This window comes from Grus americana, chromosome 1 (genome assembly GCF_028858705.1).
Source record: "Grus americana isolate bGruAme1 chromosome 1, bGruAme1.mat, whole genome shotgun sequence".
Lineage (NCBI taxonomy): Eukaryota > Metazoa > Chordata > Aves > Gruiformes > Gruidae > Grus > Grus americana.
The window spans coordinates 102,827,422-102,847,687 of record NC_072852.1 but is presented as its reverse complement, the minus strand read 5'-3'; the positions used below and the strand labels follow the sequence as shown (position 1 = coordinate 102,847,687).

The 20,266-nt window shown below is 47.9% G+C and overlaps 1 protein-coding gene across 2 annotated transcripts in view; it reads right to left on the bottom strand.

The window, feature by feature from the left end:
- Positions 1-20,266, bottom strand: part of IGSF3 (immunoglobulin superfamily member 3) — a 100,892-nt gene that overhangs the window by 60,936 nt on the left and 19,690 nt on the right. For both annotated transcript variants that reach the window (XM_054819675.1, XM_054819684.1), the window contains exon 2: positions 10,770-11,147. In XM_054819675.1, the coding sequence (XP_054675650.1) occupies positions 10,770-11,147 (378 nt within the window). The remainder of the gene's footprint in view (positions 1-10,769; positions 11,148-20,266) is intronic.

The following is a 20,266-nucleotide window of genomic DNA, read 5'->3' as shown; positions in this document are numbered from 1 at the left end:
GAGGGGGGATAGGCTGCCTTGGGACCCAAAGCCTACCTCTGGAGCACCAAAGCGTCGCTCTCCCTTTCCCACCCCCCCTAGCAGGCAGAAGCAGCATGGCAGAGATCCTCTGATGCTTTAAACTAAAAGAAATCTCCCCCCACCCCCAGGAAGTTCAACAGCAGTATTTCTAAATCAGCAGATAAAGAGCTCAAACTAGAGGGGACCCACTTATGCTTCTGAGCCCTCTCAAGGGTGGAACACAAGCAGCAGACTTTCAACTTTTGCGTTATCCCATCTGACAGGACAAAAAGGATCTGATGTACAAGTGGTAATGCTGCTAGGGGCTTTTGGGATTGTTGGTGCTCTGCAGTTTGCCTGAGCACTGGCCCTCAGTTTGACTTGATTTTGCTTGTTTTGTAATTCTTCAACAAAAAGACATGCATCCACACCACAATGAGCATGCAGCTCTGTGGCACAGAAGCAGACTGGCTCAGCAATGGGCACCGTGCTGCTCCTCTGCTACACGGGGACTTGATCTTTCGCCACCAGACCTACTTGTTCTTCAAGACCACCCAAGAAAAGCATTGGCATCAATGGCAGAAACAGCTGCCCCTGCCTCTCAGGGCAGCAAACCAACAGAAATGCACAGCAATCAAGTCTAAGGGCTGGAACAAAAGAACAAATAAAGCAATCCTCCAGGGGAAACAAATTAAAAAAATAAAATTTAAAAAAGAGTGGGAGGAAGGAGTAAGCATAGCAAAAACCTCCCTGGGGAGGCAGCATAAAAAAAGGCAACGTGGAACGTGAAATTTTCACTGGTAATCGAATAACAGGCTGCTCCATTGCGGGATTTCTCAGTGCTGCAGCTGGCTGGAGCCACGGGGACCGTATTCCACTTTCAGAGTTCACTGAGCAATTGCTAAGGCAGGGGACGGGTGCCATATGTTACCAGCTGTGCTCACAGTTATCGCTTTCCCCGTTTAACGCTGAGAGACTGTTTGAAGGCACAGAAGCAGAGAAACCTGCACACTTCATGCCTCTCCCCCACCACCGGGTGTTCCGGCAAAGCTGCCAGAAATGCCAACAGACTCTGCCGGCGAGTCCGGGAGCAGGTCCCCGTGCCGGGGAGTCGCCAGGCTGTGCTGGCCGCTCAGCCCCGCAGGTACCCATCACAAGCAGGGAGGCACAGGTGGAAAAGATGGGTGTCCCCCAGTTGCCCTCCAGCAAGGCGGTCCATACGACTGGAGGCAGCCCCTGGAAAGCTGCCGAGCGCGCAGGAGGTAGGAGGCAGGTACCAGGCTCTGCCCATTCCACATGACAGCCCGCTGGCTCCACCACCTGCTCTCCTGACCCAGCTCAGCTCCTTCTGGCTCTCCTTTTGTGCCCCTCTTTTTTTTTTTTTTTTTAAATCCGCCTAAGCTTCTCTCAATTGTGCATGTAGTGAAAAAGTAATCATTTGGGAGAAAAAAAGAGGTTGGGGGCTGCCCAGACCACATTGGGAGGAAATGTTAAATTCAGAATGGGAGGTGGCACAAGACAGTTTCTAACACCAGATGGCCTTTTGCTTTCCGTGGTTAGCTAGCAGAGCCCAACCTGAAAGAGCTCCCTCACATGCTGAATTCACTTTCTTGGAAAGAATGGAGAGCCCAAGACTTGAACCTGGGGTCCTGAGTAACCCACTTGTGGTAGAACTGGCCTTCAAATGCACCAGGATCTCTGGCTAAAGATTTTTCTGAGTTAAAAAACATTTGCATCCTTTACTTCCTATTGGCACGTAACAGCCAGACATTATGGCAATCTACACAAACAGCCTATACCACCAATCACTCTTCTCAGAGGGACCGACTGAGAGGCATCCTGTAAGTCAGTAAGACACTCAGGATTACCAAATACCTCATTGTACCAGGAAGCAGCAAAGCATATGAGAAGAGTCGGCAGGACACGCAAAAGGGGCATGTGGGTTGAGCAGAGTGTTGCTTTTGCAGCAACTCCTTTCAGGGCAGCAGAGGACCCCAAGCCTTGCAGCCTCCAGCCTCACTGACGCCGAAGAGGCAAAGGGCTCGGGGGAAGAGCAAGCACCATGGTCCCATCGACCTGAGAGACGCCCGAGAGGAGCCAAGCATAGCAGACTAGAGGTCAAGACTCCGAACCTTCAGAAAAGAGGCTTTTGCAGGAAAGACTGCTTTAGTTTTCAAAGATCATTTTAACTGACTGGTCTGATTTTAATATTCAGGCTCAGCGCTGCACAGAAACCCACCCAAGCAAAACACTGCAACTCTACAGTCTGAAGGCAAGTCAGCGTTTGGGCTTCTGTGCCTCCCTTCCTGACAAGTAAGAGACATAGAAAGTCTGGAAGTGAGAGGGCTTGTTTTAAAGACCAGTCTAGATTTGCAAGCAGAGAGCTGCACAATTGCCTGAGGCTATAATCATTTACATTTTTAGAAATGCATTTTAGAATACATTTTTTCTTACAATGCATAGGTACAAGTCCACAGACATGCATAAAAAAAGGACACATATTCTTATTGTAAACCTTCTCCACATGCTAGTTAAATTTAAAAAAGCACCTCTACCTCAAAAGGGACAATGTAGGAAAAACATATGGAATATAGTGATGTGCCCCAAATGTGTCTAATGCCAGTTTTTTTGAGAAATGGGTAGGTGGACAGGAAAAAAAAAAAAGAAAGAATTAGTTCCACAACTGAGAACCCCCCTGAAAAGCATGCCACGCCACCAAGCCACTTGCAGTTTTGAGGGGCAGGGCAGGAAGGAGAGGGAGGAAAAACATCAACAGCTAAGAAGGAAGAGAGTGAATACAATGAATTATCCATTTTTTTCAGGTATGGTCTGCCTAAAACTGGTTCCATTTCTCCTGTGCAGATAGAGGTGGAGAAGGGATGCCATATAATACAACAATAAAAAATACAAAAATCAGGCAAGCAGTTCCAATGGGAAAGAATAGGAGATGGCATACTGCAACAAAACAGGAGTAATTGGAAGTGTTTAGCAGAACAATATAATAACAGAGTATGAGACAAAGATACACAAAATAATGAATGAACCTCATCTAGCAATGTGAGGACACATACAGATATTTCTGTTATAAGCTTTCAGTTATAACCTGAATGGTATCTACAAAAAAATCTTTCAAAAAGCACAAGGAAGAACTAGTCCATGCAACTCACTGCCAGGCTGTATATGACTAAAGCCAAGATTGGAAAAAAAAAAAAAAAAAAAAAAAAAAAAAGGACTGGAAACAGCTCTTAGTGCCTTCCTCTTACCAGCAGTTTTAATTCTGGAAGGGGCATGGAGCCTCTGGACTGTCAGGCCGTAAGGAAGCTGCCCCTCCTGCCAGCTCCAGCGCTGGCGGCTGCAGGGTTGCCTGCACCGGGCTCCCACACACCTGCCTGCAGCACTGCAGACCACCAGCCCCCTCAGTCTGGAAGCATCTATTAGCCTCACAGCTTCTGCAAGGGCAAAATTGGGTGAGCTTAAGCAGCTACACCTTCAAAACATTAGAAATGACTAAGCAGGACTAGAGATGAATCCTATTCAGCATCATTACAAGGCAGAGCTGAAATATAAGCCTTTGTTTCTAACTCCTGCTATCTGAGGAGCCCAAAGCACTTCACAATTATTTAGCTTAGACTTTGTGAAAAGGCTTGTATGCTATTATCCCTAATTTTACCAGCTGGAAAACAGTCAGGGAGACGGAGAGAGCCGTACCCAGTGACATGCAGCAAGTCAGCAGCACGATAGGACCCGATGCCTGCAGCCCTCCACTGTTCCGCAGCATCAGAAACCAGGTACTCTGGTTTGCTGGTGCAATTCCCCAGGCAGTGCCCATAGGAACTGCCAGAGGTAAATATGTTTACCCCTCCTCATCCCTCTCCCATTAACAGACAAACACTCCCTTTCCATCCATAGCAGGAACAGAAAGGAAAAGCAGAGCAGCATAGGTCAAGGTTTTTTTCAAGGCTACTAGAGTGATTTAGACATGTAAAGGAGGACACTCAGAACAAAATACCCTGTGTCTAGCTGCAAAGGACCACCTACAAAAAGGTTCTGGGTTTTTTTCTTTTTCGTTTTTGGGGGTTTTTTTTAACATCAGCTAAAGGGGAATTTGAAAGTGAAGGACATTTTACTCCTCTGGGGAGCTAATTACTGCAACAAGCACAGCCGTAACAGGCAAAGATGAATGTAACTCACAAAGTAGGAATTTCAACACAACCAATCCTAGAACTCACTTTGGTTAACTGACAGCTTGGCCAAATAAAACATGCATATGCTTCACAGAGGTAGCAAAGCTGCCAAGATGGCCTGAGAGAGATTAGGACATCTGAGCTCAGGATCTCCAAATTCCACCTTCATGCAGCAGAGCAGAGCAATAGAGACAAACTCCTGCAACCTCTCTAAAGAAATAAGAAACATATGAAATACAAAAAACATGCCAGAAAAAAGAATTTGGGGATGTACAATAGGTCCTTGCTGTTCTCACTTGGTTGAGATCCCCAGCGTTATGCCATTATTACTGACATCACCACTGTATGCCATTTTACACCTTTCCTCAAACACCCTCCCTCCAAACTGCTGCTTAACAGTGGTTTCTACTGCACAGCAGCCAAGAGGTTCATCATGGGATCCTAGGACAATTCAGGATGGAAGGGACCTCGAGGGGTCCGTAGCTCAACTATAGGGTCAAGCAGGGTCAGCTATAAGGTCAGATCAGGCTGCTCAGAGCTTGATCCTGTTGGGTCTTGAAATCCTCCAGAGATGAGGCCTGTGCAACCTCTCGGGGCAGTATGAACCACTTGTTTTGATTGTTGCCTGTTGTTGCTCATCTGCGAAAAGCCTGGCCTCCCCAGGACACAAGCTGCTTGCTCATGTACGGTGATAAACACTTTCCCCTGTCTCTCAGGAGAAAAAGACGACGAAAAAGACAGCACAGAAAGAAGAGCCCCCAAAGACTTCTATCATAACCAGTAGATCCTTGTCTGCAAGATTGCCATCTCTCTCTGACACCTCCCTCAAGCAAAGCCACCTTCAGCCCAGTTGACGACTGGAATACACTAGTGTCCACCGAGGTCCACACGCCCTACATGAGCAGAAGTGACTGCTCTCGCTCTGAGTCCCCCCAGGTTCCAAGGAGCAGACGGTGCTCTCCCAAACATGTCAAACCTGCAACATGACTTTCTCCCTCTGCTCTGCGTGCAGACAGATCGCGTATGGCAGCACTTGACGAAGAAGGAGGGAAGCTGCTGGCAACAAGCAGCAGCAGCTGGTGTGGGCTAATAAAAGTTCATTTTTTTTCTTTTTTGCCTACTATATACCCTATAGCTCTCCACAGAGAGATTCTGGAGATTTTTCATTGCAAGTTCAACAAAAAGACCTGCTTTCTTCTCTTGAACGCTCGTCTGAGACACATTCAGCTCCTTCCCTTCCTGAGCTAAGTGTCTGGCCTGCATAAATCTTTCTTCCACCTCCCGTGCCACCAAAGCCTCTTAGCTATCCTTCCCGTCCCAGCCATGGACTTGCAGCCGGCCACACAGTTACATGCCACAGCTCAAGGGCACAGAAGACCCCCATAAGACACGATCCTAAAGGCATGGTCACAGTACCCGTGCACTGAGGTCTGGTCTGCAGAGAGCTGCAAGTGACTCGGGCAGCTCAGCATTTGGAGATGAGATCCCACCGAGCACAGCCGCAGCCAGCACTGACCTCAGACAGAGAGGCAGCTGGCTCTTCATCCCACCAGTGCCATTGCCCACCATCGCTCCCAACCCTGGCATGATGCTAAAACTTCGCCACAATGGGGCTGCCAGCCAAAAAAACCCACACCCAGCACCCAGGAGCTGCTGCAGCCAGGCAGAACCCAGGGGAACAGGGCAGAGATCAAGGCACCAGCCCACCTGGGCAGGGTGAGACCAGTGAGAAATAGCAGAGAGCAGAAGTGTGGCTGGGCTGAGAGGGTGGACAGGGGAGCCACTGAATAGCACCTAGCTAGTGCGAATCCTCTCTGCTCCTATTTTACCTACGCCTGGCAGGAAGGAGACGTCAGTGACTATCCCTGCAGGCACTTCCAGCTCCACAGCAGCTCCTGCCCGCCACCGAGACAGCTGTGCCTGAATGCTGCTTGTTTCTCAAGTCTGCACTGCAATTACTCCTTCCCCCTCTGTGGTACTGTGGAGGTTGTGGTCTCTCCCCCATCCCAACCCCTTTCATTTTTTTTGCTTTGACTTGTTTAGGATTGATGCTGTTCAGCTGCTTCCCCCAAAATAAAGAGTACAAGAGCCGCCACCTCCTCAAGGGCTTTGAAACCCTTTCTCCCACTCTGTTACTACCTGTTTAAGAAAAACCTCAAAGCTTGATTTCTTCCCTCAAATCACTTACTCTGAGAAAGAGCTCAATGTTTTTGGGAGCACAGATAAAAAACCACCAAGATAAAAGTCTGAAGCTTCTGAAGAGGTTAGACCTGGGCCTCTTCGCTGTTATCTAAGTAAGTGTACAGGCACACAAACAACTCATTGCAGAGATATAGTGGAATACAAATTTGCAGTGACTCACACACTCTGAAATAACTGCCATATACTCACCTCAACCCCACAGCAAAACACAAGTTTATTTACCCATCAACGTAAGATGAGAAGCACAAATCAGCATCTCAGTTTGCACAGCACCCCGGCAGTTTCACCACCTAAATTATTGCATATAAACCTCCTCTTCTGCCCATATTTCAAGAGTTATTAAGACAAGGGATAATTCTAATGACAATCTGGAAAATACTGCTGTCCTACCAGTGGTGATGCCATGTTACTGGGATGCTTCTTTCCTTCACCTGCAAATTCCTTGCCATCCTTAACTTCTGCAAAAAGCAAAGGAGCAGCCCACGTACTTCTCACAGCCAGCAACAAGCAGGCCAGGACCCTGACACAATCACCAGTCAGGTGTGCACGGTTCCCAGATTCTGCTTTTAATTGATCCAGTTTTGTAACTCCCCTCTTCAATATGCCCGAGTGTCTTCCCAATTTAACCACGAAGCCAAAATTTCCATCAGTCACTTAGGAGCCCCGTGGGGGAAGCTTCCAAAAGCAGCCAAGTCTTTGGCCACTACTGGAAGAATTCATTTCACTCAACACTAGCTGCATAACCCAAGTCTAACATCCAGGCTCCCTTTAGTCAATTTAGAAAAGGATATGCTTAATTTAAACAAAGAGGGGTTGCTATCCAGATTTGTCCCTTTCTGTTCTCTGACTGCAGATACTGCCTCAAAATCTACCCTAGGCAACACGCCTGGTGTTGGATGAGTGGGAGGCCAGTTGTGTGATCATCTAAAAATCTTTCCCCCCCACCCTGGGTAAAAGAGCGTGAACTTGCCTCAGCAATTTTGTGTCAGCCTCAGGGAACTGAACTCTGAAGGCAAACAATGGAGTTGCAGACTTTGTATGTGGGCTAATGCTTTCTCATAAATCAATCACAAGGCCATGGTTCCACCACATCAACAGCTGCACCCATATTTTTTTGCTGCCTCCCTCAGCACCTGCAACTCAGTCTGAGATGTCCTAAAATCTTCCTGCTATCACATCTCGCATCCCAGGTCTAACTCCTCCTTCTCACTGATGTAGTTCAGGAGGAGATGAGAAGAGAGGTAGCAAGATACAAAAAGACAGACTTATTTTTGAAGCAACTGAAGACTGGTGAAAAACATTAAGCCTTGACACACATTTCCCCATGGCAGAAGGCCCTTGAACCACATTACTGGCCTCATTCCTAGCTTCAGTGAGATTACTGCTTGCACTGCATGCCTAAATTCAGATCAGTGAATACAAGAGTCCCCACAAAGTGCCTGGGGAGCACTTCTTACTCCAGGCCAGACATCAGGTCCACAGAGTGGTACTAGATCCTGGCCAAGATCCCAGTGAATGAAAAGGAACCATAAGTGGAGATACCAAAATGGGAAAGGGACAACCATCCATGCTTGCTGTTCCTGAGGTGGGTAGAAGTGTACTTTCAAGCCTGATCAGCATGTCTTTGAGGCTGACAAGACTATTTTTTAGGAGTTACAGAGCCTTGGATACATAGCCCTCAATGCTGCTCAGATGGCAGGAGCAAAGACACATCCCAGCTGCTCTGCTGCAAGCTGAGATGTCTCGGTACAGACAGCAGCCCCATGTGCTGCTGCACCATTGTCCAGCTCCTCCAAAACTCCCAGCTCCCCCATCACAGGGCTGTATCACCCGGGTGAAAAGGGGAGAAACTCTTCCTTTAGCTCTCACCTCAAACCACAAAGCACAACAACTCCAAGCTCCCAGAGCAGCAAGTCTAAAATCAACAGTGCTCCAAACCCATCCATTTCACACATAAATGGAGAGAATAGAGATGCTAACAAACCTGTCTCCCTCCAGGCTTTGCTGCTGCCAAAAAGAGCCACGCAATCTAATGAGTCAATTAAAAATTCATAACTGGATGAAAGAAAAAAAAAAGTTTGGTTCTGTTTCTGAGAAAATGAGAACAATAACTCTCATTTAGCTCTCATGTACCTCTTCTTGCATACTGTCTGCAGCAACAAAGCTGGCCTGCAAACCCACAACCTGTAGCTGAGAGCTAAAATGACAGGGTCAAAAAAGGGCACATGGTCTGCCCAGCCCTGCAGAGAGGAGCCTGCTTCCCGAGCAGGACTTCAGGGTCCAACAGTGCTGAAGTCAGCACCGCTTCACATGAATGGAAGCCAAAGGGGAAGCTCTCTGTAGGTCATCACAGAGGGCACTCTGGAAAATTCAGTTTCAGAGTTTGGTTAAATGACAGAGGACATCCATGCAGACACACATATTCAAAACACAAGTGACCCTAACTCACTTTTGAACTGAATTTTCGGAAATGAATTAAGCTTAACCAAAGCAGGGCCACATATTCTGAGCATGAGCATCCATGAAGGGGCATAATGCGATTTAACTAATCCACTAAAAGTTACTTTAGGTCAATTTTCTTGAGCATCCCCGACACACGTAAGCCCTGAAGCCAATGTCCTCAAAGTACTATGCAGACACCCATGAAGAGTCCCAAATCTGACATGCCTTGTACCTGTGGCAAGGGTAGGACAGAGCAAAAGCATACCAACCCAGCAAGCCCTGGGCTGTCCACTGAAGCGGCTGCAGAGCTACAGTTAAAACCAGGAGGGCACTGGCTCCCCAGCCCCCAGGCAGAGCGGCGGGGGAGCTTCCCGCTGCCCAGCCATCAGACACTCTGGCTGCACTCGCCCACACCCCTTCCCGCACCGCGCACCATGCCAGCAGCTAATGCAGGTACTCTCACTTGCTCTAACAGCGCTCCTGTAAGGAACACCACCAGCTCAGGGGCTGGTTTCCACGAGGCGCAGCTCCCTGGCAGAAGAATCCAGTTGCAAACCCTGACTGCCACAATCCCACCCTGCCCCAAGCACTTTTTTTTTTTTTAACCAGGTGTTGGTTTTCAATGGGTTTCACTCCCTGAGGTGACTTTACAGTGGCAGCGCTGACTCAGACTTGTGTAAACTAAAGGGGAAACCACAAACCTGGACACCTGAAGCAAATCATGGAACTACAGAGAAAAAAAAAAAAAAAAAACGAACAGTATTCAGGAGTTTACCTTCTGACTGCTCGTAAACATCAGATTGGAAAGCAGGCACATAAACTAAGTAAGTGCCTCTACCCAAGCTGTGGGTCTTCACCTGGGAGAGCAGCTGGGCTGGCACCTCCAAAGGGAAGGAGCCAAGGTGCACACAGGCAGAAGGCAAGGAGCACAACCCAAAGGAGGGCTATTGTGATTCAAATTCACACCTCGGCTCCTTTCACAACATGTTTCCTGTGTCAACACAGCCTGAACCAGCAATACCCTGACCAGCTAGCATGTCTGGAAAATGCCAAAGTGGTTTCCAAACCTGAGACCTGCAGGCTCACAAATGTCTCCTAAGGAAAGCAAGCCTGCTGACCATGGGCTTAAATTTGCTGGAGGGGTGTCTGCTGCAGAGGAGCTCTTTTAGGAGTCTTTCAGCCAAAGAGTTTGATGGAAGCAATTTGAACACCTTTAGCCGAGTTAGAGACTTCAAATCCAATCCCATTTTGAGATACAGAAAACAAGCTGAAGCTTGAAAGGCTCAAATCAACTAGTCAGAGAGGTGCTGTGGAAATACTCCAGATTTTAAAGAACCTGGTTTCGATTTTTCTAACACAGACAAAAAAAAAAGACCCAAACCAACCCCCTCACATTCATCTAAAGACAGCTCAATTTGATTGGTGTGCTGGTTTCAGGATGCATTCAGCACTGCCCTCTGTTAAAAGCCTGAAGATGACCGTCCCTCGTCCCTCCAATTCCCTCTACGTGCCGCTCGTTATCACTCCTCCCTTCCCCACTCCACCATTTCACCACCTTTGGCACACAGCTCTCTCCTTTGTAGCTTGTGCCATCTGGAGCAGCCTCCCTACCCATCTCTCTCTGTGTAAATCAGTTCCACGTCCCTCTTGCTTTCAGCCACAGCTTCACACATTCCTCTCCTTAGTGATGCTGCCTGGTGTCTCTTCTTTACAAGGGCCTTATTACTAAAGAAATCTTAGTATCTCCTACATCTCTATACCATGGTTTCCTGCAATTCATACCACTGTGCCGCCTGCTCTCTGCTCCTATTCTTCCTCACTGGTGTTTTTTCTGACAGCTTATGTGGATTACATCGCACACGGGCGGCTCATAGGTTTCTGCCGCACACCACCTGGAAGATGCCCCGTTGCCCCAGCCACAACGTCAGCAGAACAGCTTACCCACAAGGTTCATCTTGGCGCTATAACTCCCAAAGTACCTCTCGTCGGTGTTGGGCGTGTGGCACTCGTATTCCCCGGCGTCCCGGTCCTGCAGCTCAGTGATGTGCAGTAGGACAGCATCCCCCTGCACCCGCTCCACGTAGATCCCCCGGCTGTGCACGCGCTGGGTGTAGATGGCGTAGGGGAAGGAGGGGTCGACGGTGCTGACGATCTGCACCTCCCGCTCAGGGGCCGAAGGCAGGTAGATGGACCACTGGAAGTTCTGCTCTGCTGGGCCCTGGTAGCCGCTCACCTTGCACCACAGCGTGACGTGGGACCCCTCCGTGCGGTAGAGGGGCCCTTCCTGCACCGCCACTTGCCGCTGGGCCAAGGCCATGCCTGCAGGAGGAGAGGAGTCCAGCGTTACTTCTCGGCAGGCAGCCCCCACGCCTCCCCCCAGATGTACCCGTCCTACCCCTTCCGTGGCCGTGCTAGGCAAGGCAAGCCCTCACATCCCATTTTAAAGCTGGCACATTGGGCTCTGGCACAGCACCCCCGCCCCCGCCACATTGCGGCTTTCTTGCTGACTCAAAGGAAGGGTTTTTTTTTAAATGTCCCATGAAAAAAGCAGTGTTGAGATAACATAAAACCCTTCTTTGGTAGCGATAAGAATCCAGGCACAAAAAGGTACTGCCCTGCATGGCAACAAACCAGAAACTCAAGCTGACAGGGCTTTGTTTTCAGCACTACTCTTATTTTCCAACCCCATCACCCTGTGATCCCAGGGCTGGAGGGCGCTAGGTGGCATGTGGCCACTCTGCAGCACACCGGTGCCACTGGTGGGGCTCCCCGGTTCAGCAGTGACTCCCCGTTTTCCTGGCACAGCCCAACCGAGACCGCCTTCCACCAGGAGAGAGGCCCATGTGCAAGCCAGCAGGCTACACTCTGTCTCCTTGGGTTTCCGGGCCACCCAACAGCAACGGCACAAACACCTGTCCTCCATCAGCAAACTCGCCGCAGGCTTTGGCAGGTACCAAATCCCATTGTTTTTCCCCCCAAACCCAGCACGCCTTCTCCAGTGTCTCTGTTGTGCCTGTAAAAGCATACAGGGAAGTACCACGTTTCCAGCACTGCCTTTCCAAGTCTATTTGAAAGGAGTATATTTAGTACATAACAAAAACAATTAAAGTTAATGGAGGGAGCGGGCATATTACACTAAGACTTACCGCCCCTGGCTGCTGGAAATCGAGACCCAGCACTGTGCATTGTACACACGCAAACTCTTGCGGCACGGAACAAAGACAATCCTGCAGCACGGCGACTGCGATCTGCTGTATTTTTACACAGATTATGGATGGCTGGCCCTTGGGCTCATGGCACATTACCAGCACAGCCCTCCAGGGGCCAGATAAATTACAGCAATCTATCTTGTTTGTTGCTACATCAAAGACTCGAGGTCTGGAGACCACGGTGGGTGTTCATCGGTTATTGAGTTACCAGCAGCATGCGCACATGGCGAGGCCAATCACCCTGACTTCTGCGACTGCTTGCTTGCCATCATAAAACAGCAATAAGCTGATTTAAAGGGGGTCCTGCGTAATCATGTTTGCAAATTTCATCCTCTGTGTGTGCATGCACGTTGGGGTGTCTCCCCCCCAATTTTCAACAACAACATTCAAGTCCATAGAAGAATTTAACCTTTCAAAAACTGGCAGCTTGCAGGTGGAAGAGGTAGCCTGGCATCTGGGGATTACTGACTCAATCCCGCCCTCTGGACATGGATGTCCAGATACGAAGTTTTTCTCCACAGCCAGCCTGGACCAGAGCCAGAAGAGATGGTTCTTACCAGCTTAAAACAAAATGTGAAAAATAGGTTCAGCACATCCATCAGGCCACACAGCTGAACAGATGGAGTGCAATTCAAACTATTAACTTGGGCTCAGCTCGCTGCTGCTCCAAATTACGTTTCTTTCTACTCTTTATGAAATAATGTGATTTAAGGGGAGGACGGGGAAAGCTAGCACATTCGAAATGAACAGGTAGAGGAACAACAGAGGCAAACGCTCCCCCACTGTTTGCTGTACCAATCTCTTCAAGCTGGGGAAAGACACCGCTAGAGACAGCTAACACATCTAAGGTGCAGACAGCCTCTTCTCTCACCCCGTAAAGGCCAAAGGACAAAGCTAATACTACAGCCTTTGAAGTGAACTGTTTTTAAAGCAGCAGGAAGGGTAAGATCTTTATTGCACACCTGAAGACAGCTCATAATAGAATTTTTGCATGCACATGTAGCCTTGCTACAGCATACAGATACCCTGCACGCAACGACAATTAAAATTGCGCCACGAGGCAAACACAAAGCAGTAAGAATTAAAAGTTGCACCCACAACACTCTTTCAGATATTTCTCAGCTGAGCGTACAACCTTGTTTTGCAGGCTTTTAATGCAGTGCTGGTTGTTTGTTTTTTACACAGGAATTCTTTGAGAAGCTTTCCAACTATCCAGTTGAAAAACATTATTTTATCAGACACACATATAGGCCCTTCCAAAGCTCACTGGCAAGATCACAACCTTGGGGACTCACAGCACACATCTGTGCACCCTGATGCATGAAGTCTTTTGGTAGATGTCAAAAATCTACCACCCTCACGGCCAGCACTAACGTGGGCTTCCTTCTTCCCTTGCCAGTGGTTTCTGGGACCTTGCCTGTAACCCTACAACCTGGAGTCATGCTCCAGATTTGGGAGAGATCCACTTTCTACATTCCTCCTCTCCTATCTCCTCTTGCGCTGGACTGCTGCACCTTCCTGATCCAGCCAAAAGCGAGAGAGGTATGAGCTGAAGAGCTCCTTGCTTCCCCTTCTGGCTCGGGGAGCCCAAGCAGCTGAGGGACAGAAGAAGCCGGTGCAGAAAAAGCCCTGGCCAGCTCCAGCATGGAAGGAAGACGATACAGCAGGGGTTTTGCTATAACTTGCAGCACGTTGCAGTTCAGCCTGTGAGAGGTGAGACACAAAGGCTCAGCAGTTGGTAGAATGGGGTGGATCTCCAGCAGGGCAGGGAGCGGCACGTCCACAGTGCTCTTCCCCCTGCCTGGCCGCAAACTCCTGCTCCAACACAGATGGGCACAAATGCTTTTCAACACTTAAAAAAAAAAAAACCAACCCCACACAGCAGAAGCAAAAATACTTCTCCAGTGAATCATTTTAAACTGGGGAAGGGAAGGAGAAAAACAATCAGCCTGAGACAGACATCTACCACTACACATTTTCTCCTCAAACAGTTAACTTTGTGCACAGCGAAGGGTGTTTGGCAGTTTTCAAGCTCTGGGAATTGCTGTATCCACGAACATGCAGTATCAAGAAAAGAACTGCACTTCTTAGCGAGCAAGCGTTCTGATTAACAAAAATAATGCGCCCGAGATCCCATTTTAAACTCTTATCTTTCCCTCTTGAAGTGAGAGAAGAGCTCACTGGAGGAGGAGTTGTGTGCTCCACACCTCCCCTAGGACGCCCAGGAGACAGTTACGGTGGCATTTGGCTGGTACTTCACTGGCACAGCTGGCTTTTAATTGCAAATCCAATATAATTTACTGACAATGCAAGGGCTGATATGGAGGAGGTAGCAAGCCAAGAGCTACTTTAAAATTAATAAGAAATTATAGGTTTGTGCATCTGTTTTTTTCCAAAAGGCAGCAAATCCTCTGTGATAAGGAGGAAGCATTCCCTGATCCTTATCCCCTACAGATGAGGGCTATTGTTGCCGGCCTTTTGAGCTAAGACCAAGCCAAACAACAGCCAGGCAGCTCTCAACACTTCTGCTGGCTTACCCATCTCCCAGGCCCCGTTTGGGAGACAGGAGGTGTGTGGGGGAAAGAGGAAGAGGCAACAGCAAGAGGGGATGGTGCAGCCAGGCAATTAGACTCAAGGTCACGCAGCAAGGAGACTCCATGGGACCCAGGCACCAGCAGATGCCCGGTGCCTGCACCTCCCCTACGCCAGCCTGCTCAGCGGGCTCCAGGGCCACAGCCAGCGTCATGAGAAGCAGCTCTGAAAGGCAAGGGAGAAATGCAACCTCAGAGTGGCCCGGCCATTCACATCTTCCTTGTCGTATCACAGCCAGGACTTCAATCCCTCTCTGTTCAATCTACAGGTAAGAAAGGAGCATCGAGCATCCCTGCCAGCCAGGCATCTCACCCAGAAGTGCTGTAGCTCAGCTTCTGAATAAGTTTTGTCTTTGCAAAATCTGCACCCTCAGAGCAACGTCAGCTGACTAGGGCAAGATCTGACTGTTCCACAGGGAGACACGCAGAGCTCCGGTTTTCCAGGCACAACCAGCCATTTCAGGTGCCTGCTTTGAAATACTTTGAAGATGCCTTATTTCAGAAAGTGCCAAACACTTATTCTTTGGGAAGGAGGTGGACCTTCAGGTCCCTTTCAGAAGAACATGCGTGCAAAATTGTATCCGAGAACAATGATTCAAGGCGTATCATAAGCGACAGATGAGTGTAATGAAAGAAAGGATGGCTGTGCACACAGAAACTCTGCCACAGCATTGACAGAACCAACAGAATAAATAAAATAAAATAAATAAAAATTAGGGACAGAATGACGAGGAACCTCTTGCACAAAGACTCTCCTTATCTCTGGGAATGTGGGTTATGCTTGCACCACACCCAAAGCTACCACAGCAAGTTACATCAAGGTATCTTAGATATCAATAATCACTGCCAGTAGACCTTTAATTGAAAAGAGAAACTTGAGCTCTTAGAAGGAGTATTATCATGGGCCTCTAATCATTAGAGAGCAAGTAAAAAAAAAAAAGTCCCTATATTTTCTATATCTTCTAGAAGTGGACAGTACTGAACACCAAATGGATTATGTAGCTTGAGGGGATGTTTCTAGCCCTGCAGCTTTACAGCAGTTGTTGTTTTAGAGCTTCTAAGGGAAGGACATTTGTCAATAACTGATAATGCTAATCCTAAATTTCCTTTAAAAATTACTTTGTGCCTTTGACTACAATTATTAGACAGAAAACATTTCCAAAGAGATCCCTATCTCTCTTCCTCCTCTCCCCATCCCTTGCACAAATTCACAGTGCACGTTTGGGTATTTTTGTTGTTGCTATTCAATTTATAAGTGCTCCTCAAAAGGTGTCAGAGAAGAGCAACAACAATAAATACTAGGGAATGGCTTCTGCGTAAGAAATAATGGAGCAGGTGAGGACTCTGGCCTGGAAAAAAGGCGGCTTTAAGAGCATCTAGTAAAAGTCTATACAAGCATGCATGCCATGAAGAAGATGGTCAAGAATTGACCATTTACTATCTCTTCCAGTTTAAAAACCAAGGGCCATCAGCCAAAATTGGTCAGATCCAGTTTTATAACAGGGAAGGCAGATCTTGCAGCTGCACATAGCAGACCTATGGACATCCTTGCCGAGGGCTGCTGTGGATATGGAAAGTTTAGATGGGCTGAAATGTGGGTAGGACAAGGACTTGAGAGAGTACTACTAAATAGGTAGATCACATCAGGTTTGGGAGGCTCCCAAACCAAACTACAATTGCATAGCTGACTACCTACAGGTTTTTGAGATGTGATACTCAGCGAGGTGGAGGACCCTTAGTCTGAACTGGTACAGCTGTCTTCATGCCCCTTCACAACCTGTGTCATTGCGGGCTATACTCTTCAGCCATATGGGTCACATCTGGTCTGCAGACTATGCATTGGCTATACTAGAACAGAAGCTAAAAAAGGCATCATTTCAGCTTCTTCTCTAGAAGTGTGGCTATCTCGGCTCTGAACGTGGCCAGCTGAACTGGTTCCCCCAAACCACCCTTGGAGCTGAAGCAGGAGCCTGTGCCCATGTGCAGCGAGGGGAAGGGGAGCGTGCATAAATTCTATTTGGCTATGACAAATTAGCATCTGCAGCAGACCACAGGACCTGGCAGAAAGTCCCCAGTAATGAAGACAATTCAGACACAAGTGCTAAAGACCAGTTATGCTAAAGCGTCTACTTCCTAGCTTGAGAGATGCTCTGGGCACGCACGACCCAAGAGCAGGTGCAAGCACCAAGTGCATCAGAGGCTGTGGCAACTGCTGCCCTCCCGCAGGTCTGGGGCTCGCTCAGGCGAGAGCGGCACAGGAGCCCAGGCTTGCCACCCGGCTGGTCCTTGCTCTTCAATGCATGGCATGGGGCAGTTTGAGGTGAGGCGAGTGCCAGCAGACTCTTTCCTCCGGCTGCGCTTGGCATCTTCAGCCCCAGCTCAACGCCACAGGAGGTGGCAGGCATGCCTGCACCCTGCTCCGACTGCGGGGCGAGGAAAGGAACAGTGCCCAAAACAAGGAAAGAGTGTTTTCATCCAGTCCAAGGGCACTGTTACTTTATTAGAAGCATTGTTAATTTGTTGCTTGCCCCTACCTCCCATACACTCATAGCCCGCCACAAACAGGGAATGCAGCACCCTGAACCGATGCCACAGCCTGCAGCTCCGGGCAGCAGGCCACAGGGAACAGCAGGGCAGGCAGCAGCAGCAGCCTTTGAGCTGCAGCAGTTTGTGCATTACCCACCTTGACAAAGTAACAGGGCACACATGGTTAATTGTAGCTCAGCAAGCGGGGCTCCTCTGCAACTTGCTTCTCCTCAGTGCTTCCATTCCTCTATCCCAAAACAGGAGCACCATGCCCTGCACAGGCCTTTGCTTCCAGCGAGTTGCTCATGGACAGTTAACACCCTCCAAGCTCATATTCTGTCTTAATTCAGATTAATTTCTCAGTCTCCCATAGGCATGATGCTTCCCAGGGGATGGCCCATTCTCTATCCCTTCTGTCCTCCGGGGAGGACGCAGATGGCTCTTGCCAAGACCAGCCCCTTACTTAGCCCTGCTGTGGAGTCCAGAGAAAAAGCAGGGACTGATATCCACAAAACAGTGTTTCGTTTCAAGAAGGCTCTTCCAAGCTCACCATTGTCCAGCCACTAAGAACACTTCCCTAAGCGGCTGTCTTATTTTTCATCAGCTGAAGGCTAACATAATGTCTGTGGGAGACCCTGCCCCAACAGGCAACACCAAAACAGAGACAATCTTCTAGCAACATGCACCTGCTATTCTGTGAAGTCTCCTGTTAATGTGCACAAATAAAAATTAGGTTTGAGCTTAATTTTTACATAAATGAGTCACAGCAGGGACAATCTCTGTACACTACAACCTGCTGCCAGATGAAAAAAACCCACAATGCTATCAGAAGAAAACATGTGGTATCTCCCCTTATTACTGTAAAGCCTCATTCTGGGAAAATACAGTATTTTGCTTGATGTATTTTTTTGTCATGCCAAGAGAGTTCACTGTACTGAAAGGCTGGTTGGAGCCACCTGCAGAACAGCTCGGTCCCCATCCTCCACCCTTTTGCTTTGATGTTTAAATCGTGGTACCAAGGGTGCCTGGTCCCCTATCCTCTTCCTTCACTCCTGCCACCATCCCACCACTCCCAGCACACAGACTGTCCTTCCTGAACTGACTAAAAAAGCTATTCATTTCTCATTCAAATTCCTCCCACTGCTGAGCCAACTAAGGATGGCTAAGTAGAGAGGTCAGCCAGGAACAATTTATACAATAATTGGTATGGAAATACCACAATCAGTGGGGAAATATCAAAGCACGGGCAAACGAGACAGGAGCCGCCAATGAAGCTCTTTGTTCTTCCAACACAACTGCTTTCACTCATCTCTGCTAGCTGCTCTCACAGCCGCTCACTTCCACAGCAGATGTTTACTGTCTTTTAAGAAAAAGGTTTTCAATAAATATGAAAGAGGTGACATTTCTTTTAATCACCATAGATTGTTCTGGCCTGTGACTAGCTTCCCAAGTTCTGACTGCAAAAGAGGTCTTGTACCTCCGCTATAATTATGCACCCAGTCAGACATCCAACCCCCTCGCCAAGATCAGAGCCATTTTTCATCCTTCGGTTTTTCTCAGATCTGGTCCTTATATTGACAGATGACTTCCTTACTTTCCCCAGTACGGCATTGGTATTCTACAGCTGCACAGTGTTAAGTGTGATCTGCCCTTGTGATTTTTTTTTTCTTTTTTATAAGCAAACCTCATACTATATGGATACCACATTCCTCTAACTGCTTCTTCTCTGTGTCTACAGTTAGGCATATTAAAATATGCTACTTTTAACAGCGCCTTAGAATGGCACATTCTTGAGCCACAGATCACCTCTGTTACTACAACCTTTAAACTTCTAAAAATGCTGGAAGGAGGAACGAATAATTCATTATCTACGTTGGACACTGAGAAGACAAGAAACAATAGGCTAGGACTTGAACAGCAGAGATTCACATTGGAATCTCTGGGGCTAGGTATACTTTTAACTTCCCAGAAGCAAGAAAAATGAGGCAGCAGAGAGACTGCTTTGTGAGACTGTGGTATCCCACACTACAGCTCCCTCTGACAGACATTTACGTTCTTCAGGAATACATACCATAGGTGGAGATGAACCTGCCCTGGGGGATGCGTGACACAAGATCTCCCAGCTCTTACAGTTCTATCGTTCTCAATCATCCCATCAGAAAGTAGATTTAAAGTTACTCGGCTGCACTAAAGTTTCAAACTACTCTTTAATTTAGTATAGCTTTACTTTGAAAAGTCACAGAGCCAAGCGTCCAGAAGCTAGCCAGCCAGCTGCGCCTGTAGTCAGAGAAAACAGCAATATCCCATATGAACAAAAGGATGGAGGGTGGCAAGGCAGTCGGTCTGCACAGAGGTCCCTGAGCTTGGCAGCTTGTGATGCTCACCCTCCTTACCTCACTTTGAAGTGTTTCACTTTGGGCTTTGAAGCTGGTGGATCAAGGTGTACCTGATGTAAAAGGTGAATAACAACATGTGCTGATGTATGAGAGAAAGACTGAGCTGACTGTCCTGTTCGTTCAGATTTGTAATGGTAAATGACTGTTGGGGACTCAAATATCTTTGTGCTACACGCCTATTGCTTATTACAGTTTGACTGAGACACTGAAAGAAAAAAAAAAAAAGACCCCCCCCTTATAATCTGCAATCCTTCTATTCCCCAAAGGGGATACAAGTTTTGACTAACCCTACAGAAAGGCAGAGAGCTCCAGTAGCACTATAAGCTCTTTTCTATTCTTAAGGTAGAGCCTGTCCCATGAATCTATATAATCAACCATATCTCTCCCTCTAAGATCAGGACAGAATCTTCCCAGCCCTTCTCCATCTCTCAGATTAGCATGTTCTTCATATACCATACCATCATTATCCTTATCATTATGGGAAAAATACGCAAGCAGAAGCTCCCTGGCAGATTATACTTATATTGGGAATACGCAGGCAAGAAGTGTTGGTTTGCCCACGCACTATTTCTAACTTGCACTGCTCCTTGTGCCTTATCCTCAGGAGTTTCTTCTTTCCTACAGCCCACTGAATACGTGTCCTAGTGACTTATATCACTACTGCTGGTTCCAGGTCTGGTTAAGCACTACGATACACAGCAGCATTTACAGTGGCC